The sequence below is a fragment of the Ochotona princeps genome, chromosome 15 (assembly GCF_030435755.1).
Source record: "Ochotona princeps isolate mOchPri1 chromosome 15, mOchPri1.hap1, whole genome shotgun sequence".
NCBI classification, from domain to species: domain Eukaryota; kingdom Metazoa; phylum Chordata; class Mammalia; order Lagomorpha; family Ochotonidae; genus Ochotona; species Ochotona princeps.
Window position 1 is genome coordinate 45,994,730 of NC_080846.1, and position 27,177 is coordinate 46,021,906.

Sequence of the window (27,177 nt, forward strand, 5' to 3'; positions counted from 1 at the left end):
TTTGTCAATACTTATTGTTAGCAATAGAATTTTATGATTAAGATGTGATTTGACTAGTTTGTTTTGTGTCAAGTATGACATTTTAAAGCAAAATCATTGTGCTTCTGTTTCATTTTTTAGATTTTGATAAAGTGCATAGTGTTTTTGCAAGGACTACCGAATATTGGCCACTCAAAGAAACATATCTTGAGTTTTGAAAGTGTACAGCACATGATAGCTTGTTGTATCTTCTACATAACAAAGGTATTTATCTCATTCTGTGTCTAACATCATAAAATTTAGGAATCATATTGATCCTGAAAGCAAAACTAGTTTTAACTGTAGTAATTAGATCTCACTTAAAACTATCACCCTCAAATCATATTTAGAACAAAAACTAATGTAATTTGGAACATTGCAGCTTTGTAATTCAATGTTGGACCTTTTGATAAACTGATAGTGCTTCAGAAACTAACAGTTTGATGTTCATGAAACATCATTTGTATGCTTTATAGGCATTATGTATGGTTATGCATGTTTGTTACATGCCCTAAATTATTAATTACACACTTATTATACTGTAGGAAACTTGAGTTTCACATCAGGTTGTGAACTCACTGGAATCTGCAGGCAGACCTGAAGTATCTTCACCCAGGAGTTGGCCTAGGGTAGTGGGGCTTAGGTAATATCTAGAAACCAAGCAGCAGAGTTACAAGAGTCTATCGTTAAAGGTGAGATATGCCATTGTCATGAAATTCAAAATATCAGAAATGGAAGGAATGGGCAGAATAGACAGAATTGGAGCATGATTCTCTCAGTGCTGGGCAGGAGACTGAATTCAAGACAGAACAAACGATCGCATTGGATTGACACAGCACCACTTAAGAATGATATATCTGGGAAGATACAGACTGGAGGGTCGACAGTGTACCTGCAGGCATTGGCACTGACAGCAACAGCTGGAGCAGAATGTAACACTGTTGTGTAGAAATTACAGTTTAGTGGAGGACACAAAGCAAACGCACTCATCAGATATAGTCTATGAAGCTTTCAGTGTTAGATACAAAAAAGGAAAGCAGTTAATTGACAGGGAGTCATAGGACTGGACCTATTTTGGATGGAGTGACCTTGCATAAGAGAAAGAATAGAGGTAAGACAGATGGAGGAGAAGCAGCTTTGTTAAGCAGAGGGCATAAGGATTATGTGAGCAAATGTTCTTAGCAGAGATTCATGGTTGTCTGGCTCTGTTTTCTGTTACTATAACAGAACACTATAGACTTGTGAAATGTATTTCTCACTGTTCTGGAGTGTGGGGAGCTCAGTATCAGGGTGCCAGCATCTGGTGAGGGTTCCCTTCAAGGCAGAGGGCGTAACATGCTGAGAGCCAAAGGGTGCATGAGCTCCTGTTTCTTTTCCTCTTTTTGTAAAGTCAACTAATCTAATCTTGGAAGACCTCACTCAGTCCTAAGTAACTCCCAAAGACTCCAAATAAAATCAAGGACACAAGTACTGTAGGGAACACATTGTAATTGTAGCAATGGCCATCAGTTACACTACCTTTAATTTTTTTTCTTTTCTAAAGATTATTTATTTAGTTATTTTTAAAATTTTTATTTGTTTTTATTGGAAAGGCAGATACACAGGGAGAAGGAGACACACAAAAAGATCTTCCGTCACCTGGTTCACTCCCCAAGCAACCACAACAGCCAGAGCTGAGCCAATCTGAAGCCGGCAGCCAGGAGCTTGCTCTGGGTGTCACCATGAGTGCAGGGCCTCAAGGCTTTGGGTTATGCTCTACTGCTGTCCCAGGCCACCAGCAGGGAGCTAGTTGGGGGGTGGAGCAACCAGTACACAAACAGGCATCCGAATGGGATCCCGGTGCATGCAAGATGAGGATTTAGCCAGATTCTAGATAGATTTTACAGATAGAGAAAAAAGAGAGAGGGCGCGGGGAGAGAGAGAGAAAGAGAGAGGGAGAGAAAGAGAAAAAATATCCATCATCCACTGGTCCACTTCCCAAATGGCTCAGTGACTGAAGCTGGAATAATCTGGAGCCAAGGGCCAGGAGCCTCCCCTAGGACTTCCACATGGATGTAGGGGGCCCAAGGATCTGGACCCTCCTTCACTGCCTTCCCAGGCCATTATTGGGGGACTTAATTGCAAGTGGAGCAGCTGGGGCTCAGACAGGTGCCCGTATGAGATGCTGGTGTTGCAGGTGGCAGCCTGGCCTGTTATGCCAAGGTGCCAGCCCTCCTTATTTAAATAAGCTAAGAACATTCATGTGGTGCAAAGGATTCCCAGTCTGTTGATTTGAGCGTTATTGTAAGAGATCTGTATGTCCACATGCATGTCTAACCTTGTTTGTAAATGGAAGTAGTTTATTCCTATATGTGTTTTTCACTTTTCTGCAGTTCTATATGAATGCAATCGAAATAACTAAATATATTTCTTATTCAAAAAGAATTATTAGGGAAGTATTCTGTGGGTCAGGGCTTTCAGAAAGGTTTTTCTTAAACTCAATTTGAGATAAACACGGAGGAGGAATTCTGAGTAGATGGCAGTTTAAGTATGTATCTCTGGCCTCTTTCAAATCCCTATTTCAGGGTGTTCTAGAAGCCAGTTCAGTTCAGTTGACAAAGAGCAGAGGGATGTCTTAGGCAAGGGTAGCTTTAGAAAGGGCCGTTTATGGGACATCACTCACCTTAGAAGCTGTAAAGAACCAGGAGATCAGAACCCAGGAAATAGACCTATTGATCTATGTTGTATGCCTCAAAGGCCGGTGTTCCGTGATTTCGCAGAGGGTGTAATTGACATAATCTAGGTGAATCTCCACAAGGGCGGCCATATCTACGTGCTGTGTCATGTGGTTCTCACCAGATTCTTTGAATTGGCCAGGAGTCTGGAAGACTATTGCCCATCTGATTTGATCCATCACTGAGTTAGAATGTAAGCTTGTTTTTATTGAGGTCCAGCAGTGGAGAAGTTTCTATCCTTGACTTTGGCAAGGAAGTCATTATTTGCTATTTATAGGTTGACCTCAAGAACAGAAAATATTCCTTCCATGGCTTACCGGATCACTGTTGTTGGAGGGACCTCTCTGATCTGGTTTATGTTGATTCTGGGGGGATATAAGCTACTACTAGGAAGAAAAAAAAGTACTAATTCATTCAAGAGGAGTCAATATTCCCAAGGAAGGAGAGTGAGTCAAATATCAGAATAGTTGCATTGTTTCCTCTTACCTGAAATATGACTTGGGAAAGAAAAATGAAAAGACAAAGAAACTTGGAAGGACATTCAATCAAAGGATCTAAAAACCAACTAACTCAACAGACAAATAAACAAAAACAAGAAAACAAAGATCCTTCCATAACTGAAAAAAAGTGTGACTTTTAAAAAAGATTTATTTATTTTTTATTGAAAAGTCAGATATGCAAAGAGGAGGAGAGACAGAGATAAAAATCTTCTGTTCGATGATTCACTCCCCAAGCAGCCACAATGGCTGGAGCTGAGCTGATCCAAAGAGAGGAGCCAAGAGCCTCTTCTGGGACTCCCCCATGGGTACAGGGTCCCAAGGCTTTGGGCTGTCCTCCACTGTTTTCCCAGGCCACAAGCAGGGAGCTGAATGGGAATCAGGACTGCCGGGGTTAGAACCAGTGCCCATATGGGATCTGGTGCATGCGTACAAGGCAAGAACTTTAGCCACTAGGCTATTGCACCAGGCCCAAGGTTTGACTTTTGAATGAAAAAATACCAACAAATTAACATGATGATTATAGGGTGATTTAAATATGGAATTTTAAGAAGAACCTCATGAAACAGAGCAGAATCACCCAGAGGTGGTAGATTAATTCAAAAGGCAGATCCGCAGAGTCATAACAAGAAAATAAATGGGGCTGGAAAAACGACACAGGGAGAAGCAATGGGCTCCCTCAGTCCCAGGCAGGATCACTACAGACCCCATGCGGTGAAATTACTGAAGTCAAAGGATGGGAAAAAAACCCACAGTTTTGAAGCTGAAAAAAAAAAAAACAGGTAATTTACAGTGGAAACAATCAATTTGTGTCACACTTTTTTTTTTTTTTTTTTTTTTTGTCAGCAATGCTGAAAGTCGAAACACTGGAACAGCATTTGTAGAATCCCAAGGGAGAAATGCTAAGGTCCAAAAACCAGTAACCGGGAAAGATATCATTCCATTTTCAGGGCAAAATAAACATTTTCAAAAGTGCAGGCATTTACATAGTCTCCTGCCCCTGTAGTTATCTAAGGCAAACACTTGAGGAAATACTCTATCAAATGACAGTTAATTCAGAACCAAAATCCCAAGACAGGGGAAGAAAAAAAGGACAGGAACCATGGGAACAAAGAATCTTGGAATATACGTGTTATTAAAATTAGATAGATAATGATGACCTGACGAGGCCTTTCTAATATAAATGCTAAGTAGGGATTCTTGAAGGAGAAGACTCATCTTTGAAAGAAAGCCTCATTAGTAACCTGGAACTGAAGTTTTCCATCCTGTTTCTGGTGGGAAGGAGTCTATAGACTCTTGGCGGGTGGTGGCAAGTTGTAAAAATGTGAATGTACTTCAAAAAGTTCCTGGGAAGAATAGATAAAAGATAATATCTACATATACACATACATCACTCAGGAATAGATAACAGAACCTTAAAGGATAGTAGAGCTTCCAGATTATATGACAGGAAAAAAGTGACTGGAATGAGAAAGAGGTAACAGGAAAGAATAATTTGGAGAAAAATGGCTAATTCAGCAAAAGTAAGAACAAGGAAAAAGACATAGTACGTAAGATGGAAGGAATACAACTAAGTATGAATGAACTCAAACATTAGAGACTCCCAGGTGGCTAAAACATCATGTTCATAAGTACATCATTTCAAGGAGCATTATGAGAACGAAGAGATAAAACAGTAGTTGAGCAATAAATGGCCAAAGGATACTTGGAAAATGCAAATACAGATAAAGGATGAATAGCAGTTTTCCTGTTAAGACAAGGCAGAGTTCAGGGCCCAAAGTATGAATCAGGACAGGAAACATTGTGTGGAATTCTTCAGCTCTGTGCTATCGGATCATCTGCTCTGCTTCCGGGTATTGTCTGGTCACTGCTGGTCTTAAGAAAGCTTCAGTGTTTGGGGAGGGGTGGGGAGAACCCAAGTATCTATGTAACTGTGTCACATAATACAATGTAATTACTGAAGTTAAATAATAAATAATTAAAAAAAAAAAAAAAGAAAGCTTCAGTGTCAAGTGATAAAGATCAGATCTGAATTAAAATCTGGATTTTTTTTTTTTTTTTTTTTTTTTTACAAAAGTAAAGTTAAGGGAGCAAAGCCATAAGATTATGTGAAAAATATTACATAGGCATCAGCACTTAGCAGCCTTTCGTAATACAATTTCTGTAAGTGAGGAATGGAAGGAAGATACTGAATAATGAGAAAGCTTAAAATTTGCAGCAAATTTTTTTTCTAAGTCATTTTGTTAAAAGAAATTAAGCATGGGGCCCGGCGGCGTGGCCTAGCGGCCAAAGTCCTCGCCTTGAAAGCCCCGGGATCCCATATGGGCGCCGGTTCTAATCCCGGCAGCTCCACTTCCCATCCAGCTCCCTGCTTGTGGCCTGGGAAAGCAGTTGAGGACAGCCCAATGCATTGGGACACTGCACCCACGTGGGAGACCCGGAAGAGGTTCCAGGTTCCCGGCTTCGGATTGGCGCACACTGGCCCATTGCGACTCACTTGGGGAGTGAATCATCGGACGGAAGATCTTCCTCTCTGTCTTTCCTCCTCTGTGTATATCTGGCTGTAATTAAAAAATGAATAAATCTTAAAAAAAAAAAAAGAAATTAGGCACACAAAAGTCATACTGACTCTAAACAATGAAATTCAATATTTTTAGATGTTTTCTCTGATGCTATAGTGAAGGATGGTAAATAGTTTTATAATTCTAGAAAAGAATATGTATCTAATCATAGAGGTTTCAGAATTGAAGAGATTCTGGTAAAAAAAATGTGGCTGTAACTATAAATAGAATAAATAAAGTAATTGTATATAAGACTCTTAAGAATTAATGAATTTTAAAAATACTAACAATAGTCAAAAACCAGAGGATAAAACATGTTACTTGTAATCCACAATATTTTAAGCTTAACAAAATGCCAAATAACCTAAATGAATAAAACCCCTGAAATCTTACCAAAGGTTAATACATAATATCTGAGGCCGCTGGCAAGCACTGAATATAGAGAGTCACTGTTCCCTTACTCCCTAGTGTGAGCAATCATTGAAACCCAAATGATGTCTTCATGGAAATGTTCCCAAATGCATTCTGAGTATGTTAAAAATGAATATGATAATGTCAGGATATTGATGTTTGAGCTGACTTTGTCCCAAATTGATAAGTTGACAATTATTCTAAAAGCTACCCTCTTCCCTGACTTCAAGTCCCAGAATCCTGGAGCAAATGAGCTGGCATTTGCTTTTTTATGCTTTTCTAATAACAAAAATTTGTTCCCTATAAAGGAATCTTTACAAAGAAATTGGACTGCTTTGCTAGACATTCAAGAAAACACACGCCCTAAGCTCACCTGCCTTTTCAATATTTATCTCTCCTATTTTTGTACTTAAAAATTCTTCATTTATGTATTGGAGAGGGAGATGGGGCAGGCTGCTGGTTTAATCCGCAAATGCCCACAGTTCGTGGGGTTGGATCAGGCAGAAACCATTGCTAAGAACACCACTGACATCTCCCAAATGGGTGGCAAGAACCTGCCATTGAGCCGTTACCTGCTGGCTCTCAGGGTCAGCATTAGCAGAGGCTGGGCATGGTAGCAAAGCTGTGACTCTAACAAAGGTACCCCAGTACGAGATGCTGGTGTCCAGGCAGTGACCTAACTGCAGAGTCATCCCACCTCTTTTCTTCGCACATTGTGTTCCATAGTGAGCAGTTGTCCAGCACCATTGTTCTGGTGCTTGCTACAGGAATATATCCAGTTCTCAGCATTCGGTAGGTCTTACCAAGCATTTACTCAGATTGGAGCAAGCAGTCACTATTTTGCAACCATTTTATGTATCCTGGCTCTGTGTCAGAAGTAACAGTGGTTGACTTAACTTAAACACTCATTTACGCAATAGAATAAATGAGTCCTCAAAAAGATCATGAAAAATGTGTATAAGGCAAAAAGCAAAATAAGCTTTTATTTTAATGCCATTTTTTCTGTGAACTTTTTGAAGTACTCTTGTAGTATGAAACATATAACCTTTTTTAAAAAAAATTATTAGTAGAGATGGATTTTATACATCCATAGGTGCAGCTACAAGAAGACAATCCCACTTGCCACCCTGCTTTCCCCCATCCCCAATACCTCTCCTTCTATAGGGTGACTTATTTCTACTCCCAGTTGCCCTGTGGGGTCTGGAAGGAGGTGAGGTGTCTTCCTCCTTTGTCCCTTCGTGACAGCAGGGTATGTACAAATCAGATTGCTGTGCAGGGAAGCTTTCTTGGGGTTAATACTAGAACCCATGTTTAATGATAAGAGGAAACTGAATAATAAAATAAGAAAGGAAAGCTGTTCTGGGGAATTACTTAGCCATTTGAAGGCAAGGAGCACAATGATGAGTGTCAGAAGCATACTTGGCTTAATATTCTGTAAGATTAATTTACAAGGAGATGATAAGTAGAAGAGTCTTCTAGAGAGATAGCGGAGGGCCAAGTTAGAGATGGCCGAAGAGTACCAGCTGGGAATAGGGGATATGAAAGAGAGCCGCAGAGCAGGTCTTCCTCCCATATTGTTACAGACACTCTGCCGAGAAAGCTTATTTTCAGCCCAATCTCCCAGAATGTGTTGTAATTCTTGGACTGATAGAAGTGCTCCTCTAAGATATCATGAGGTCAGTAATTATGCCATTTCCCAAACAAAGCAACACAAGATAAGAGGTGATGGTGATAGGAACTCTAGGAGTGACTTAAGCATGTTAACATGGATTTTTTCTTTGAGTGAGGAATGTTTTCTAAATAATAAACTTCCTATACCAGAAGATGTATGGCTGTCTAGGTCAGAAGTATGGGGAATTCCTTGTTGACTTGTTCTTATAATTTTTTAGCTCTTTATTTAAAATAGGAATTTTTATTTTGTTTTGTTTTTAGCCTTAAATACTTAGAAAACTTTCACATTTCTGGAATATGGTTTGTTACACTTAAAAATAGACAAGAATAGCCAATAAAGACAATTCACAAATTTTTTTTAAATTAGATTCTGCGTTCATGGAGGGAATATGACTTGGCAGTAATGATTATAAATTATGGAAAAAAGATGTTGGATGTCACATCAGAGTGCAAATCTCTATTTGGTAATGCTGAGCAGGATGAAATACCAGAGGAGGTAATTGTTTTTGTTTGTCACTGTTTTTTTTTTTTTAATTTGATAGTGATGGAGAGAGAGAGAGTGTGGGAGACTGAGAATGTTTCAATTTGCTGGTTCACTCCTACAATGCCCATCATTATGGAGTTGTAATGCAGCTGAAGCCAGAAGCCAGGGGCCAGGAGCTCAAGGAAGCTCTCTGGTGCAGGTGGTAGTAACCCAGTTACCTGAGCCTTCACCATTGTCTACACTAGCAGCAAGTGGAGTCAGGAGCCAGAGCACAGCGTCGAAACCGGGCCCTCAGACACAGGACACAGGAATCCCCACTGGTGTCTCAAATATCAGTCCGGATGCATACTTATGCATACCTATTTCTTGTTTTTAAACACATTACTTAATTGGGTCTTGGAGGTGTCATAGATTGATCTGTTTTTAATTCATCACGTTTACACAGAAGAAAGATAATATGATAAAGAATATTGCTTTTGTCTTTGAGTTATGGTCAAGAAAATGAAATCTATGCAAGCGTACTGAATAGTCTTTGTAACTCTTACTGATCATGAGTTAACTGAGAATTTCCTATACCTCAAGGCTAGGGATTGTACTGAAAGATCCCTAAGGGCTCTCCTGAATCTAAGATGTCATTGTTCTGGGTCTTGACTATGGTAAGTGCATGTCGGAGCACTTCCCCTTGTGTTCAATGTAGATTTTTGAAACTCATGGCGACACCTAAGTTCTCTTCTTTAGAAGACTGGTAATTGTTGAATCTAACTTTTGTCATCTGCCTCCCCCCCACACGTTTTTTTGTAAGAGCTTATGCTTAATTGCATTTGCTTGAAAGTCTGCAGTTAAATGTTTTTGTGGGTCGATTATTATTGGAGCTGGTTTCTGAGGTGCAGTGGGAATTACTTGAAATCGCCTCGGCGGCTTGGGTGAGAGTTGACTATTGCTTCCAACCTTGTTTCAGAGAGAGAAATCCTACTTTTAACTATTGTGTATGTTGAGTTTTCAAGTAAGGGTTTGCTTGCCAAAAACCTTCTAAGTCACTTCTGCTATTTTGGAGAACTCTTTTTTTTTTTTTTTTTTTTTTTTTTAAATCAGTAATACTTTTTGAGTAGAAGGAACCTTTTGTGTCTACAGGAAGTTTTGATTAACACAGAGACATTGGGTTTTTAAAATTTGTGTGTTTCTAATTGTTATTTTTGTATTCAAGTGTTGACTTTCAGAATCCATTATCCAGGCTCTTTATGTTAATCAGGCCTTGACACGGGATGCTATCCCCTCCCTCAAGCAATTGTTTAGGACCTCATGCCTCGCCCATTGAAACCCCTGGCCCAGCAACATTTGATACTTGTTTCTAATGAAAATCATAGACCCTGTTCACCTTACATAGTGAGAAGTATTTAGAGCGACCTAAGGTCCCTTTAGGTTAAAGGGGTATTTGGAACTTGGCCTTGGAGAACAGGAGACCTTGACAGATCCATTCCCAAGCTCTGTCTGAGCAAGCATTACTGGTAGCCAGAGGCAGGCCAAGTCACTCATATGACCATTCCAGCTGTGTGCCATTGAAAGACAAAGAGACAGAGGCAATTATTGTTATAAAGAAGACTCCTGTGGGAAAAACAAGACAAAGCAAAATGAAAAAAGAATGAGAGCATGTGTTTTTGAGGGCAACTAGTAACCATTGTTTTGAAGATTGTAAAATCACATCCCAGGCTACTTTCCGGAGAGTATAGGTGTTGGAAAGGTGGTTAGTGGGACTGAGGGACTGCAAGAAGGAAGAGAGAGGATAAAGAAACCTGTCAGCTACCCCAAAACACCCAGTCCTGAGCCTGTCATTTAGCTAGAGTGCAGTAATTGTTATTATTGGTTATTAGTTTTTATTCGGTCATCTGCCTCATAGTTTTGTGTACTGGACATAAAAGAGTGAAGACATCATTAAAGAGAGATATTTAAAAATGACAGTTATAACATGTTCAAGTACATTCTGACGTTTAACTACTGTTTCTAGACTTCCTCAAAGAAGTCTTTAAAGACTAAAAGGCCCCAGCAGATATTATTGCCTGAAAAAATAAATGAACAGCTGGCCTTGTTGGAGACACACCTACTTAAACTGACAAAACAATGTAAGCTTTTCATTTTTTCTTTTTCTTTTTTTTGGGTGTACTTCCATTTAAAATGAGAAAATATTTTGTTAAAAAAGATTGAATGGATTAGTATTTGGTAAACCCTTTAAGGTTTACACAATGCTTTTACGTTATGGCATTAATCCTAACAATCTCCTGTTAATTCTGCTAGATGCTTCTTTTTTTTTTTTCATATGTGACTTAAGTGATTGATGTAGGATTACATAGCTGGTTTGAATTGGAGCCTACTGACTTTAAAGTGGGGTTTCTCAACCTTGACACTTTTGTCATATGGGGCCAGATGGTTCTTTGATGTGGGAGACTGTCCAAGGCCTCGCATAGTGTTTCCCGCTCCCCCATCTCTCCTGTAGGAACATAGTGTACTGCTGGTTGTGACAATCAGTCAGGAGGCAAATAGTGCCAGATGCATAGGATGGGAGTCGGAGGGAGTGTTATTGTGTAAATGATTTGGGTCATGATCTGCTAGACCGGAAAGTGGAGTGAAAGACTAGTTTTAATTGTATTATCATAACTTCATAATGGACCAAAGTATTAATGTAGCAGTTGGTATTTGGGAATGTGCAGTTTAGAAAGGTGCTCCAATGATTAGTTTCCTCATCTTTTTAGAAAGCAGGCACTTCAAATCTTGTAGCACAGTAAGAGAGTACCTGGATTTCTCCCAAGTACTTTGGGTGCTGTGGGATTTTGAGAACTAAGAGTACAAGCCGAATCTACCTCTCTTAATGTGCACCTCGGTTAAATTGTGGTGGTCATGCTGTTTCAGGATTTCCTGACTTGGATTTCTTTCTCTTTCAATATGTCCTATGCTTATTTCAAGCTGCACTTGTGAATGAAACCTAATGTTCCATTATTCCCTGTATCAGTAAACCTAGTTTTGGTAAAACTGTAATCCTGTTGGCTATAAAGGGTGAGATTCCTAAAAATATAGAATGTGCTAGAATTACTTTTTTTCCATAATATCCTGTGGATATTTTACTAAAAATTATAATGTAGCATTACTGGCTAAACAGTAAAATCAAAATTAATATTGTAATTTTGTGTAGTGTTTTTTTGTCTGGTACTGTTTTAAGTATTTTATGTGCCTTAAAAAATATAATCCATGTACAAAAATTACATTTGGGGCTCTATTACAGTACCCATTTTATGGGAAAATAAGGGAAGCACAGAGATTCTAAGTAACCTTCCAGACCTCCTAATGGAAAAAAATGTGAGGACTGGAATTTTAACCCAGCCAGTCTGGCTTCAGCAACGGTGCTACACTTTCCTGTATTTTAAAAGATAATTTTGTTAAAATGGCATTGACATAATTGTTGGGTTTGCTAATAAATAGCAGTTGTTGAATAAGAGACAATCATGCCTTTGAAGCTCTTCTGTTTGGTGACAGATTTCTTAGCTTTTATGGAAAGAATGAAAAGAAAATAATTGTGATTATTGTTTTCCTCTTATCTCCAGACTGTGATGATAGAACTGATTTTTCAAGACACATAATTTAAAATAAGAACTTGAGTATTTTCCCATTTTTAAGTTCCCTCCAAAGAATTTCCACCTTTGGGTATTCATATGAAGTAGAACTACAGCTTACTTACTTTTCATGTCTTAGTTGTTGCACCAGAACTCTCAGGAGCAGAGGACCCTATATTTCTCTACCCTGTTGTTTTGAACTGGTCAGTTAAAGGCGCCGTGAAGGAAGGTAGGTGACCTGAATGACTTTGTGAATGTCACTCCCTTCACCCTTGAGGATGGTTTATTCTCTGAAGTGTTTCTGTGTCTGGTTAAAGATTTCCTGTGCTCTGGGCAGAATGTTTTGGGTTCTTACCCTTGCTTCATAATGCAGAATAATACATAACGAGGTAATAAAAGACACTTAAATAGGTACTTGACTTAAAGCCTGGGAAGAGATAGCCTTAAGAACAGCTTATTTTGATAGTGAACAAAGTTATTATGAAGCTTACAGAACCTTTGAGAAATGTATTAGTGGTTTTCTGTGAAGAAATAGCAACATTACTGCTTAACTTGGAGTGAAAGATAGTAAAATTAGATAGTTAATTATGATAATCAGTAGTTCTTCCCTCCCAATGAATCATGTTAGAAGCAGCTGTAATAAAATCTTTCTCAACTCTGAGCTATTTGAAAAAGAAGTGAAATATGCACTGTAAATAATTATTTGACCTTAAAGAACATTTGTCCCCAGGTTTTTAAAATGAAAAAAAATCTTAAAAAATTGCTAATTTGATAAAATGACTATTACTATTAATAATGTTTCAATGCCAATCAGTATATTGATAGCTCTGTTTGAACTTCCTTTTTGTTCCAGTTATGAAATTTAAGCAGAGACCCAGATTCTTGGAATTCTTTACACAAGTTATGCTGAAATGCATGAATGAAGAAAGATTCCACCTTGTGGTAGAGATAACAGTTCCTGTCCATGAATTTTTGAGAAGGTACTTGTCATATCAGTTTTATTTGTGAGAACAGTTTTTTTAAAACGTAACCTGTTACTTTAATATACATAAAAACAAGGTGGAATAAATGTAGTTAAAGCAGCCACCTGGGGGCAGGTGTTTGACCTAGAGGTCAAGATCCTGGTTAGGACACATGCATTCCTAGCAGGCATGCCTGGGTGATAGCTGACTCCTGTTCCTAACTCCAGCTTATGGTTACTGCCAATCATGGAAGGCAGTAGTGATAACTCAGGTTGTTGGGTTCCTGCCACCTGTGTGGGAGAACTGCATTGAATTCCTGGTTTCAGGCTTCAGCTCTGTCCAGCCTGGGCTCACTGTGTGTGCTTGACTATACACAATACACTTGGTTAATAAGACTATTGAGTGGGAACAACCTTTTCCTCTCTTTTTCAAGGAATTTATTTAAGCAATTGAGATGTACTTGGTATGCCTGCTGAAGTGTCTAGGTTCAATTCCTGGTTCTATGTTGGTTCAGATTCCTGGTAGTGTTGTACTCTGGCAGGCTACAGTTGATGACAGCTTAAGTAGAAGGGTCTCTCCAAGTTACACGGGAGACCCAAAGGGAGTTCTGGGCTCCTGGCTGTGGCCTCACCCAGGCCAGCTGTGGCAGACATATGGGAGATGCAAGTAAATCACAAATGAATTTTAGAAAACCACCTGAGAGATAGTGAGTATAAATGGAAAAATAATCGAAAGTGAAAATAATTAAACAACTAAAACAAAGAAATGAGGTTAGACCATGTTCAGTTTTCTTTTTTTTTTTTTAATAGAGATTGCCAGTAGCTATTTTTCTTTTTAAGAATTATTTATTTTCGTTGAAAGGCAAATTTACAGAGAGAAGGAGAGACAGAGATAAAGATCTTCCATTTACTGGTTCAATCCGCAAATGGCCTCAACAGCTGGAACTGAGCCAATCTGAAGCCAGGATCCAAGGGCTTCTTCTAGGTCTCCCAGGAGGGTACAGGGTCCCAATGTCTTAGTCCACTGCTTTTCCAGGACATAAGCAGGAAGCTGAATGGAAAGTGGAGCAGCCAGGACATCTACCAGTGTCCATATTGGATCCCAGTGCTTGCAGGATGAGGTCTTCAGCCACTAGGCTACCGTGCCAGGCCCAGCTGTGCTCAGATTTCTAGCAGGAACTGGAGTACATCTTTTGCTTGAATCAGGCTAGATACTAGCATCTCAAGGCCATCGTCTCTTTCTCCCACAAGCTGTGGGCAAAGTTAGGTTTTTTTTTTTTTTATGTGCTCCTAATTGTTCTATAATAAGAAGTTGGATCATCCTTGGATTTGTATTTGTGTATGTGAATGAGTTCTCATTGTCTAAGCCTGAATAATAGTGTCCCATGCCAGGTATGAGAAATGCTGAACAAATCCAGATTCTTTTCTGACAACTTGGCTTTGCTTTAGCCACTGAGTGTGAATACATCCCATTTCAATAAAACAAACATCAGCACATGAGATCTATTTTAAAAAATGGCAATGCAAGAGAAAAGAGACATTTTCTGCAAAACACAAAGGAAGCTGTTCTTACTAAAAGAGGCATTTCATTTATCATAACAAAAGCTTGGGGGATATAAATATGCATCTCATATTTTCAAAACACGAGAAAAGAGGAAATTGCTTCTGTTTAATGAAGCAGACCATGGTAATATGATAATTGGTCAGAATTAGAGTTTCATTAAATGACAAAAAATATAGCCAAAGTTAGATGTTTTGAAGACTGAAATAATATTTTTTATACCAAAGACAATCAGAAGACACTTATAGTGTGCAGGCAGATTTGGAATGCTGACTGTGGAGATACAGCTGAGGAAGCAGAGATATTCTGCAAGGAAAAGACGAAAGGCAGCCAACAGTGGCGTAACATGAGTTTTGAAGGTGGAGAGTGGACTGTGGAACTGAGGTCAACACTGAAGTAATGATTTCAAGTTCAAGGCTGAATAGGTGATCCACAATGTTCTTCATCGAGTCGAGAAGTAGCAGAGGCGATCCAGGCGTTTATTTTGATAGGAATATCTATTTTTTCATTTTTTTTTACATGCCAATTTGTTTTAGCACAGAGGAATTTTCTCAAATTGAAAGAGGCCAACTGTATCTATTCTCCCCCCCCCCAATTTTATGGTTTCATGATTTACATTTAAGTTTTAATATATATCGTGTGCATTTTAGTATTAGTTCCCCCACCACCCCACCCAAGTTAATCAGTTAATCAGTTTTCCTGGCAATATTTAAGCAATAGCATCTGACATCACTTATTTTTGATGTTATCTTTTGACATTTGGAGTGGCTAAGTCTTCCAGTAAGGTTTATAAGTCAGAGTTAAGTTATTTCATGAATTTTCATGTGCTTTTTAACAAAAAAACTAAAGAATATGGAAATTGCTGAAAGCAAGGCCAATTTGAGAGGACTGTAACAATACTCAGAGTTTGATATCGCACAATTAAAAAGATTAAAACAAAAAGGACATAGAAGATATATTTAATATAATTAATGAGATTAATATACATAGCCATTTGAAACTAAAACTTTTATCTATTAGAAAACTCTTTTTTTTAAATTAGGCAGATTTACAGAGAGAGGTAGAGACAGAGAGAAAGATCTTCCTTCTGTTTGTTCATTCTTCAAATGGCTGGCTTCAAGGCTGAAGCTGAGCTGATTCAAATCCAGGAACCTTCTGGGTGTTCTATGTGGGTGCAGGGTCCTAAGGACTTGTATTATCATAACTCCAGGTCCTTCGCAGGCTATAAGCAGGGAGCTGAATGGGAAGTAGAGCAGCTGGGACATGAACTGGTACCCATACAGGATACCATTTCTTGGAGGAAGAGGATCAGGCAGTCGAGTTAACAAACTGACACAAGACACTAAACATTCTTTGTAAGTTAAATAAGCTAAAGCTACAAAATTAGGCTCAATAGATTACCTAAACTAAAACTTTTAAAAAACACTAGCACTTTCTCTTACAGGGCAGTAAAACTGAAACTTTGAAACAAAGTAACAAATTCTTAGCATAGCTAAATACTGGGATCAGGAAATAAAACTTAGTAAGAGTTGTAGAAAATAGTAACCCTCACATATCAAATGCAGCCAAAGTTGCAGCTAGAGACAATTCTTAGCTGTTGAGATTTCTCTTATTGGGTAAAAGAAATAAAATTAAATACATTTTGTTGAACTCAAAAGTTTAGGAAAATAAAAAAGTGATTTAAGGGAGCAGAAAGAAGCTATAAATAGAAGTTGAAATTAATTATAAGTTGGGTTTAAAGTAATCCAATTTAGAACTATTAGAACTGGTTTTATTATGCATAAATTAAGCAAATATCTTGACAGAATAATAGGAAATGGGGAAATGATAGTAACTCAAATGGAAAGAAGTCATATATTTGGAAATGGCTTAACAAAACTAGGCAATATTATGTATAAGTAAATAATGGTAAATTTTAAAATATAGATGAAAATGATGACTGAAAAAATTTAAAACAATTGATCAAAGCAATATTTAGGGTAATTCTTTCATGTCTTAGAAGAATAAATATTTTTTGTTTTATGATCTTGAGTGTAAACATTACTAGTAAATTTATCACAGCAGGCTGTAATAGCAGAGCCTTACATCAAGAAAACAAAAACTGGGAAATTAATCAGGTCAGTCTTACTTAGTACTATATACAAGCAGAAATCCAAAATCAAATATTAACACGTATTTCCAGCAGTGAAAAAGTAGATATTTTTCTCTATGCAAATGAAGTAGAAAATCTTGATTTGTTTTTCTAAAGTGGCCACAATGACCAGAGCTAAACCAGTCCAAAGCCAGGAGCCAGGAGCCTGCATGGGTCTCCCATGCAGGTGCAGGGTCCCAAGGCTTTGGGCTGTCCTCAACTGCTTTCCCAGGCCACAAGCAGAGAGCTGGATGGGAAGTGGAGCAGCCAGGATACTAACTGGCGCCCTTAGGGGATCCCAGCGTGGGCAAAGGAAAGATTTAGCCACTGCACCATTGCTGTGGGCCTGGAAATCTGTGATTATTTATGAACAGTGTTTATCACTGATAATCAAAAAGGGCTCTAGTAAATCTCAGAAAGTCAGATAGCAACATTCAATAACCATTTGCTGGAAGGTAAAGTTAAGAATCCTTTTGTTTTTGTTGTTAAAATAGGCTCAGCAACAGGGAAATCTGTTATTTCTTCTCTTGTTTAACATTGTTCTGAAAGTTCTTTCCAGTGTATTAAGACAAGAAATGGAAACAAAAATATGATTATCTCATGATCTCAAAATATTTACTAAAACATTTCAGTACTGAAGTCTGAAATGTGGATTTTGCAAACCATTTTTTTTTTTAGCTCAGAAACCTGATCTATTGTTAGTGATAATGGTTTTGATTATGTTGAAGCATGATTTTTGCTGTAATTGGCATGCTGCTACTTAAATAAGTACATATTCCACAGATAAATGCATTTCAGGAAAAAGAAGTGATAAAGTATTGATGGGGTTTGGATGAGAGTACTCTGGTATTTGGTGAGGGTGGTGAAATTACCACCGGAGTCCATGAATATAAGGTGAAGATGGACTGCAGGTCGTTGGGGTAAGGGGGAACATGTAGCAGTTATCTAAAATGTATGCTTGCTGCTAGTCTCCAGAAGAAAGAGCTTGCGCAAGATGCAGGTTCAGGGCCCACCATTTGCTGGAAGCCAGGGGCCTACGTAGGATCATTCCTCTGGGGGTTGTCCTCTGCGTGTCCGTCCTGCTGTGTTTTCAGTCCAGTTCCTGCTCCTTGTGCTGCGGATTCATCAGCTCTTGTTACATTCCTTTGGAGAAGTCAGCGATTCCTTCATAAGTAGATGCCACAGCTTTATTTATTCATGAGACACCACCAGTTTGAGATGTTGTTCTTGCATTTTTCTTTCTTTCTTTCTTTTTTTTTTAGTGATAATGTTCATGAAAGATTTATGATTTTGGTATGTTTTTACAAATCCTTGCAAATTTTTAAAATCAGCTTGTTCTCTCGTGTTAGGAGGAATGAAACCCTTCTTAGAGTCAAAAGAGCAAAACAAAAGGATAGTGCTGTTTCCAAAAAGATGAAGAAACCTTTCAGGAAGTTCAGAGCTGCAGTTGTGGAGATTGGAAGAGTAAGTTTCTGACATATTTTGGTTGTAAGCTAATGACATTAAAGGACAGAAGTATCTAGATGTGATTGGATGCTTTAGAAATTTATTTATGGCTAAATACAAGGAAATGAAATAATATATTTTAATCTTCATCTTTGCTTAAAAATTTTTTTTTCTGTGAAGGTATTTTTGGTAACAATAATTTTTGTTGGGTGATATGAAGAAACCTGTATTCCAGTATCAAGAAATATGCGTTACATATAGCATGTATGTTATACTTTATTTCTCAGGTTTAAATTTGCTTAATTTGTGACTTATTTGTTATCTCCTCTGTTAAGAATATAGATGCGAAAAACAAAAGAAGAGAGAAAAAAAAGGATACTCTGAGGGATTTTTTGGCCAAAAATCCAACTATTTTTGAGATGCCGGAACATGAAAGGTACGAATCAATTAATTAAATTAGCTTACATGAGGGTTCTTATGTGTCAGGCCTTATCTGGGTTACTAAGAATATACCGATGAACCAGATAGATAAAATCACTGCCATAGAAGAAGTACAGTATGAGAATTTAGTACCTGTATATAACATATAATGACCAAATTTGGGTCATAAACATTAATTATAACTGTGTTGGGAACTTTCACAGTGTTCTAATTATTTTGAAAAAGATCATAAATTCTTACTGACTATAGGTACCTTTATTTTGCTACAGATCACACACGCTCATTCTTTCTAACTAACTGTATCTCTTTTCTGCCACCATCTCTCTATTTCATTTACTTCTTTCCTTTCCTAGTCTCTAACGACTACTTTTCTTCAGTGTTTTTAACTTCCGTATATGAGAGAGAATATGTCATTTTTTTTCTGTGTTTGGCTTTCACTTAACATGATCTACTTCAGTTTCACATGTTGCCACAAATGATAGGATTTAATTATTTTTTTAATAACTGGACAGTGTCCCATTATATATTTCCCCCACATTTTCTTTATTCTTTCATCCATTGATGTACTCTTAGGTTGCTTCTAAATCTTGGCTATAGTCATGCTGCAATAAACATAGAAATGCAGGTATGTTTTTGCTATAATGACTTCATTTTTTGGAGGGGAGATATATACCCGATATTAGGACTACTGGATCATATAGTAATTTATTTTTTTAAGACCCTTTTTTAAAAATTAAAATTTTATTTATTTGAAGCGCTCAGAGACAGGGGAGAGCAGCTGAGAGAACAGGAGAGCAGTCACATCCACTGGTTCTCCAAACGCCTGCAACAGCTGAGCTTGGTTGGCTGAAAGCCGGGGACTGGAGTCACGGAGGCATTACCTGCTGCCTCAAGGGGGCCCGTTGGCAGGTGGCTAGATTTGGGAGCAGACTTGTTTTAATGTTGATACAATAACCTTATTCAGATTGTAGCAATTTAACCTTCTGACGTGTGTGTGTGTGTGTGTGTGTGTGTGTGTCTAGTTCTATGACATTTCTAGCACTCATGTGACCACCATCATAATCAAGATACAGTAATTCATACCCTAGTCTGACCGCAGGCCTGCTATGCTAACTTTTTATAGTCATATAGCCATTTCTTTTTCTCTGTGTCTTCTAGTCTTTAGCAATAACTTATGTGGGGAAAACACACAACAGGATGTTATTAATTCAGGAACCAGTCCCGTACTTTTACGTAAAGTGGCTGGACATTTCTGTATATCCTCAGCAGTATGTGAGTGATCCAGTTTCTTTTGCTTTCCAGCATCGAGGGCTATCGCCCTTTTGAAGTTGCTCATTGAAATATCTGTAAGGCCTGTAGGGACATGTTATGGCTTTGATTTTCTTTCCCCTAAAGGCTAGTGATACTGGGTACTTTCCTATGTGCTTATTGGGCACATGCATATCTAGTTCAGTGAAATACCTGTTCGTGTGTTTTCTCATTTTCACATTGGATTGTGGCTTTTATTTTTAGATTGGCTTTGGGGTGTCATATTTCTAGATCTCAGAACATGTTGAATATGTGGTTTGCAAACGACTTTTTCCCCATTCTAAGTGTGTAGTTCATTTTCTCTTCCTCTTTGCAAAGTTGTTAGTAAAGGAAACACTGATATTTTAGTGAGCTCCAATTGAGCAACTTTTCTGTTAAAGTGTTGTGATTTTCATGGCAACTCTTAAGAACCATTTGATTAGCCCTAGACTTACTTTTTTTCTGTCCTCTAATTTTTATTGTGATCCATTTTGTATTGATTTTAAATTTTTGAATAAGGTGTGAAAATTCCAGTGAAAATCATGCTTTTAATCTGTGTATGTATAGTTGTTCCTTGATCGTTTATTGAAAAGATGGCACTCCCGCCACTGGATTGCTTTTACACATTTTGTGCAGTCTGTTGTTAGTCTATATCTGGGTCCTTAACTCCATGCCTTGTTCTGAGTGTCTATACCTGAGTAATCTGTTAGGTCAGGTAGAGTGATTCCTTACACTTCCGTTCTTATACAGCACTGTTCTAGCTACTCCAGGTTCTGTACCAGTTCATATACATTTTAGAATAAACTTGTCTGTTGTAATATTGGATCTGTTTAATTTAAAAGATATAAAATATTAAATATTTGAAACATGATTTAAATATAATATTTAAAATATAAATATATTAAAATATATGGTTTGTTAAAATATTTGATCTCTCTCCGAGGTATTACATTTTCTGAGTTTTTGCGTTGACATCTTTGTTAAATTTAGGAAATTGCTTTTCAGTTCGCATTTTCTAATTTTTGTTGTGAATCATGTAGTTTTGTTCAGTGTGCCTTTCTTAGCGATTGAGATGTTTTTCTCCTTTCATCCAATTGTGGAAGAAATTATATTAAAACATAAGAGTCAAGCCATGCATGGCATTTTTTTCTGACATCTTCTGTAACATCAGCTTTGTGGCATTTTCCACACTAGCCAGCTCTCCATTTTTCTGTCACCAACCAAGAAACTACTCTCCTTCACTCAGTTTCTTGTAGTGTAACTTCTACATAAGTGTTGTACACAGATGAAATTCAGTTCTGACACCATCCACCAGCAGTTAGGGCATATCTCACAAGGAAATGGATAATTTTCAGATGTCATGCATAAATAGGACACCCAGGTTACTCAGACTTTCTCCCAGGCTTTTACAAAGCTGAGAGTTCCCCTTTCTAGTTTTAAAATCTGCTGGAGGGCCTAGCAGAGTAGCCTAGTGGCTAAGGTCCTTCCCTTGCATGTGCCTGGATCCCGTATGGACGTTGGTTCTAATCCTGGTGGCCCCACTTCCCATCTAGCTCCCTGTGGCCTGGAAAAGCAGTGGATGACAGCCCAAAGCCTTGGGACCCTGCACCCGCATGGAGACCCAAAAAAGGAGCTGTGCTCCTGGCTTCCTATAGGCTGAGCTCCAGCCATTGCAGCCGCTTGGGGAGTGAATCATCAGACAGAAGATCTTCTCTGTCTCTCCTCATCTGTGTATATCTGACTTTCCAATAAAAAAAATCTGCTGGAATAGCTCGCAGACATTGGAAAAACACTTATGTTCACTGGATTATAACAGAGAACACAAAGGAACAGATGAAGAGATCTAGAAGATTCCAGAGCAAGGAAGCTTCTATTTCTGTAGGACTGGGATGTGCCTCCAACCCCCTTCCTGGCTTGTGTTTGCCTTCAGTAACCTGGAAGCTCTTTGAACCTTGTTCAAGATTTTTTAGAATGGGAGGCTGATGTTGTGGCACAGTGAATTAAGTCACTGCTTGAGGTGCTGACACCCTGTATTAGATGATCAGATCAAATACTGGCTATGCTGATTTTACTCCAGCTCTAACTAATGTGTCTGGGAAAGCAGCAGAAGATGGCTTAAGTACCTGGGCCCCTACAACCCGCAAGGGAGACCTGGATGAATTTCCGGGCTCCTAGTTTTAGACTGGCCCAGTCGTGGCCATGACAGCCAATTCAGGAATGGTACAACAGATGAAACTTCTTTTTCTTTCTCTGTATCTTTCTCTCTGTCACCCTTTAAAATAAGTATATAAATGTAAGAACATTGATTTGGAACCCATTTTCAGTTACTCTCCTTTCTTGGCTTTGAGGTGAGTCTGGGTTCCTGCCGCTAATCATGTGTCCAATCTTTATGGTGACCTGTCTGCATATTGGGCTGCCTCATTAGCATAGGCTCAGATATGTCTTGTGGGACTTTTGTGAATTACAAAATAAAAGTATATCACTTGGGAAGTTGCAAAAATCCCGAGAGCTTTGTTTCATGAAGAGGTATCCAAGATGAATACATGCGCGTGAATATTTTTACCCACTGATTCAATTTCTGGAAGATGAACCATGTCTCTGAGTTTGTGATTTTTTTTTCCATTTTCTTGATGAATTGTCTTTTAGGAAATTGTCCATTTCAGTCTGTTTTCAAATTTACTCATAAGTTATTTTATTCTCGTTATCCTTTTTACATTTCTCTTATGCCTGTAGTTTTATCCTGATTGTCATTGCTTATATCATGAATCTGTGTCCTGTCATGGTTTTGCAATTTGTCTTACCAGATTTTTACAATTTAGCCTCTACAGAACCATATTTTTTCATTGTTGACTCACTCTGTTGTGTGCATTTTTCATTACTTTCTTGCTTTTGTATTTATTACTTTCTATGTTTTAAAAAAAATATTTGTTTATTTAAAGGGCAGTGACGTGTATGTGTGTGTGTATGTGTGAGAGAGAGAGAGAGAAAGAGAGAGAGAGAGAGAGATCAATTTTCCATCAGCTGGTTAACTCCCCAAATAGCTGCAACAGCTAGAGACAGGCTAGGTTGAAGCCAAGAGTCTGGAACTCCACCCACGTCTCCCACATAGGTGGCAAGGCCTTCCTACCTGATCCAGCTTTTGCTGCTTTCGCAGGCACATTAGCAGGGAGCGAGACTGAAAGCAGAGCAGCCAGGATCTGAACCAGAGCTCAGATGAAGGATGCTGGGGCTGTAAGCGGCAGATTAACCCAGTGCATTCACCCCGATTAACCCTTGCTCCCCCCACCACTTTCTGCCTTTTTTTTACAAAAAGCATTATTGAGACAGTAATTCATGTACCATAAAATTAATTCACAAATTTAAATGCAGTGCAGTGGTGTATGGTATATTCACAGATACATATTGTTCAAATATTACCTCAGTCAATTTTCGTACCTATTTATTTTCCCAGAAAAGAAACGATGCACTCCTTAGCTGCTATTCTTCCTCCCCCAAACTCCCTTCCTTCAGTCAAGACAACCACTACTCTATTCCGTGCATCTTTGGTCTCCGTATTCAGAACACTTTCATGTAACTGGAGTTGTACATACAATATGTAGTGCATTGTAGCTGGCTTCTTTCACTTAGCATGATTTTGAAGTCCATACAGCATGCGTCCATTTTTCTTTTCTCTATTGATGCACAATGTTTCACTGCATAGATCTATCATACTTTTTTCCCCCCTTGCAGCAGTGGATGGACATTTGGGTTACTTCCAGTTTTAGGCTACTCTGCATAGCAGTGCTGTGAAACCGATCGTTCGGTTTTTAGTGTACGCAACTTTTCATTTCTTTGGAGTGCCTACCTTCTGTCTTTTGGCTGATTCTTTTTCGGACTTTCATGTATTGACTTAAAAGTTTGGTATTTTGCGGGATAGAAATTAGCAAATCAAATCAAGATATTTGAGAAGAACTGTCAGAACTAGCCATCTGATGCTTCTGGAGTCATCCGTTGTTGGGTACCCTAAATGGGGGACAATTGCATTGGTAGAAATGGAGGTGTTCTCCGCCATTTATAAACTGCAGCTGGCTCCTTTGCAAGCCACCGGAGATCTGCCAGTACCTTCTCAAGGTGGGCAGAGGAGATCTACCTTCTCCCAATCTCCCTGAATGTCTCAGCCTCGATGGTGACCCCTCAGTAGCTCTTGACCTCACATAGGGAGAAGACTGATTTTTTAAAATTGAAAATTACAGAATTTTATAATTACAGAATTTAACTTTTATGGTACTTGTTAGAAACATTTTCCTTTGTTGGGAAACCAAACAGCATACTGCTAAGAAGAACAGAAAAAAAAAAAAGCCCACAGACTTTTAATGAGAAGGAATTCAACAAAATACAAAATATGTAGAACTGAAGGTAAAAAACTACAAGTCGAAAGGAAGCTTTCTTGTGTCCTTTGTTCCTCAAATGTCTTCTTGGCAACAAGTCTGTCTTCCTTCCCTCCATATCTATTTCCATTTCCCATTTTTCTTTTCTGTGTGTTCATTAGGAATCAGAACTGTATCCATAAAAGTTAGCAAAATACTTTAGCTTCATACTGGGATCTGTTTTTCACTTTCTCTTGTCTCTAATATAAGTCAACTAGAGTGGGAGTGACCAGTTGGGCCACAACACTGCCAACAGCTAAAATGACAGAAGTGGTTTGAAGGAAGGATAGTATGTTCTGTGAACAACTCTCTGATTGTAGAAGTCGTGTAACTACATTGATTTTGATCAGGTTAAAAAAATATTGAGTGTATGTTGTACTGAAAACCTGGGTGGTTAGATAAAACCTAAATGGTTTGTTTTTGGAGCATATAGAATTTGCATTTATGAAGTTACTTGATCTATATTCAGTTTTGTATTTGTTTTCTCTAGAGTCTGATGAATGTTAGGCAAAGTTTTGTTCCCTTATTTTATTTTATATTTTTTTTTGCCTGAAGGACCAATCCAGGAAGTGTTCTTCTTGTTTAATATTGATGTTAGTTGATTAATAATCTATTTATATATTATCATATATACACAACTTTATTGTATAATCTCAGGGGCCTCGTTTGGTCTGTTCCAAGACAGAGACATCAGAGAGATAGAAAGGCAACGTGTAGTGCCTGTCTCTGATGCCACTCCTTGTTCCAGTGTTGCCCTGTTTCACGGTTAGCACTGAGGAAATGAAAGATGAGCCAGAAACATTTGCATAAGGGTATCAAATGGCTTTTTGACGTATTTTGTACAGACTGAAAATCACTCTTTTTTTTTAAAAATCAAATATGTGCAAGACTCTGTGTAATTTTGTACTATCTTATCTCTTGGCAGAAATAAGAGACCCGATATTAGAAAAATAGCATATCGATGCCTGATACTTTACTTGAATCCAATAATACTAAATTATGTTCAAAGAAAGAGGTTTCATCAAATATTTCTTGAGGAGATGCCCTGGAGGGCTCAGATGAACCTGTACCTGGCAAGCACACACTTCAACCTGCTCCTACAAAAGCTAGGGGAGCGTCCAAAGACGAAATCTGGCACCTCACATGCAATGGTCAGGTATGGCAACATATAATATATTTGTAGTAATGTGAATGTGTATTACGTTTGTTCAGGGCTACAGTGTTCATTTCAACTTTAAAAGAGTTTGTAGAGTGTCTCTATCTTTATATTTGTTTTTGGTTTGTTTCTTAATTTCTCACCTTAGAATCTTTCCCAAACAAATGCTGCATGTGAGTGCTTAAACTCATTTGTTTGGTTCTAACGTGTTTGTCACTCACACACTGCATCCTTCAGTACAAGTACAATGTAATCCCATCAAACACTTAATGTGAATTACATTATCATTGTCGATAATAAGCAAATCCCTTGTTCCTTTGGAGGTATAAGTTAAGCCTCATGTAAAAGGAAGTAATATTTTCTCATGCAATGTAAGCTTTCATCATTAATTTGACAGGCACTTCTGAGCTCTGATTGTTTTTGTTTCTGTGGAGTACTATGTAACCATTAAAAAGTGGAGTTATTCAATCAGAAATAGTGTTATATAAAAAAAGGCCTTCAAAAAGTTTCCCCAAAAAATGTATTATGAAAAAGCTAAGCATGAGCTTTAATATGTTTGCAACTAAAATAGATTTATCTTTTCATTCCATTTTTCTGTGGCACTGAGTCAGGTATAATGAATATGTGAAGGCAAACAGGATATGCCAGTTAGAGTGTTGTAAGGTACATAACAACTGTTCACGAATAACAGTAATGAACCGTAGACAGCTAAGTAATCATACTTAGCTTCCTGGGAGGAGATTTCCTTCTGTCTAGAATTAACAGGAAAGCTTTCACTGGGAGGGTCACTTGGGTTAGAGCTTGATGGATAGGCAAGGTTTGTGCAGATATGAAAGTAGGCAATCCCTTCAAAATTATTTATTTATTAACTTTATTTGGAAGGTAAAGGGCCAAAGCCAGAAAGAGAAATGTAAGACAGAGATCTCTTGTCCATTGCCACACTCCCCGGACATCTGCAACAGCTTCCTGTTGGCTGAAACTCATGTGTGAACCCAATCCAAGTCTGTCCCACAGGCGGTGGCAGTATGCAACTATTTGAGCCATCACTTGCTGCCTCCCAGTGTGAGCATTAACAGGAAGATAGAGTTGGAGGCAGAGCTGGGGCCTTGAACCCAGCTGCTTTGTGATGCGAGAGGGCATCCCAACTGGCAACTACCTCAAATACCTCGCTGAGAAACAGGAATTTTTTTGATAGATAAAGAACACAGTTCAGAGCCCAGGAAGGAAACCTGGGATAAGAACTCCAAATCAGTCTAATGAGAATCTAGGGCATAACAAGAGAGTGGTATGAAATCATTAGACAAGTCATTTGGTCTCAGATCGTGGTGGGTCTGTTAACTCTGAGCTCTGTTTTATATACAGTGGGGGGTTATTAAGAGCTTCTGAGGAGGAGGAGAAGGAGATCCATGATAAGACATTTCTTTGGCAGAAATGTGGAGGAAAAACTATACAAGCTGAAACACATAATGAACTTGGTCCCAAGGTAGACAGAATGGCAAAAACCTGCTAATGAAACCATGCCAGGAAAGATGGTCTCTTTTTAAAAAAGCTTTATTTATTGCATTTAAAGTGACTTGCAAAGACAGAGTGAAGGAGGGAGATAGATTGCTAGGCAGATAAAGAAGTTTTCCATCTGCTGGTTATTCCTCAAAGGGCTGTAATGGCCAGGGCTGGACTAGGCTGAAACCAAGACCCAGGAGCTTCATTTGGGCCTCCCATGTGAGTGGCAAGAGCTCAAGTACTTGTGCTATCTTATGCTACTTCTCCCAGGTCAATAGCCTGGACCTGGATCGGAAGTGGAATAGCTAGGACTAGAACAAGTACCAGCCATCT

General features: G+C 38.4%; 1 protein-coding gene across 1 annotated transcript in view; it reads left to right on the forward strand.

Moving 5' to 3' along the window:
- The window catches only part of CFAP54 (cilia and flagella associated protein 54), a 358,105-nt gene that overhangs the window by 96,531 nt on the left and 234,397 nt on the right, over positions 1-27,177 (forward strand). The window contains exons 26-33 of the mRNA XM_058673646.1: positions 121-243; positions 8,240-8,368; positions 10,359-10,473; positions 12,095-12,184; positions 12,809-12,935; positions 17,958-18,072; positions 18,390-18,490; positions 25,114-25,344. Coding sequence (XP_058529629.1) covers positions 121-243; positions 8,240-8,368; positions 10,359-10,473; positions 12,095-12,184; positions 12,809-12,935; positions 17,958-18,072; positions 18,390-18,490; positions 25,114-25,344 — 1,031 coding nt within the window. The remainder of the gene's footprint in view (positions 1-120; positions 244-8,239; positions 8,369-10,358; positions 10,474-12,094; positions 12,185-12,808; positions 12,936-17,957; positions 18,073-18,389; positions 18,491-25,113; positions 25,345-27,177) is intronic.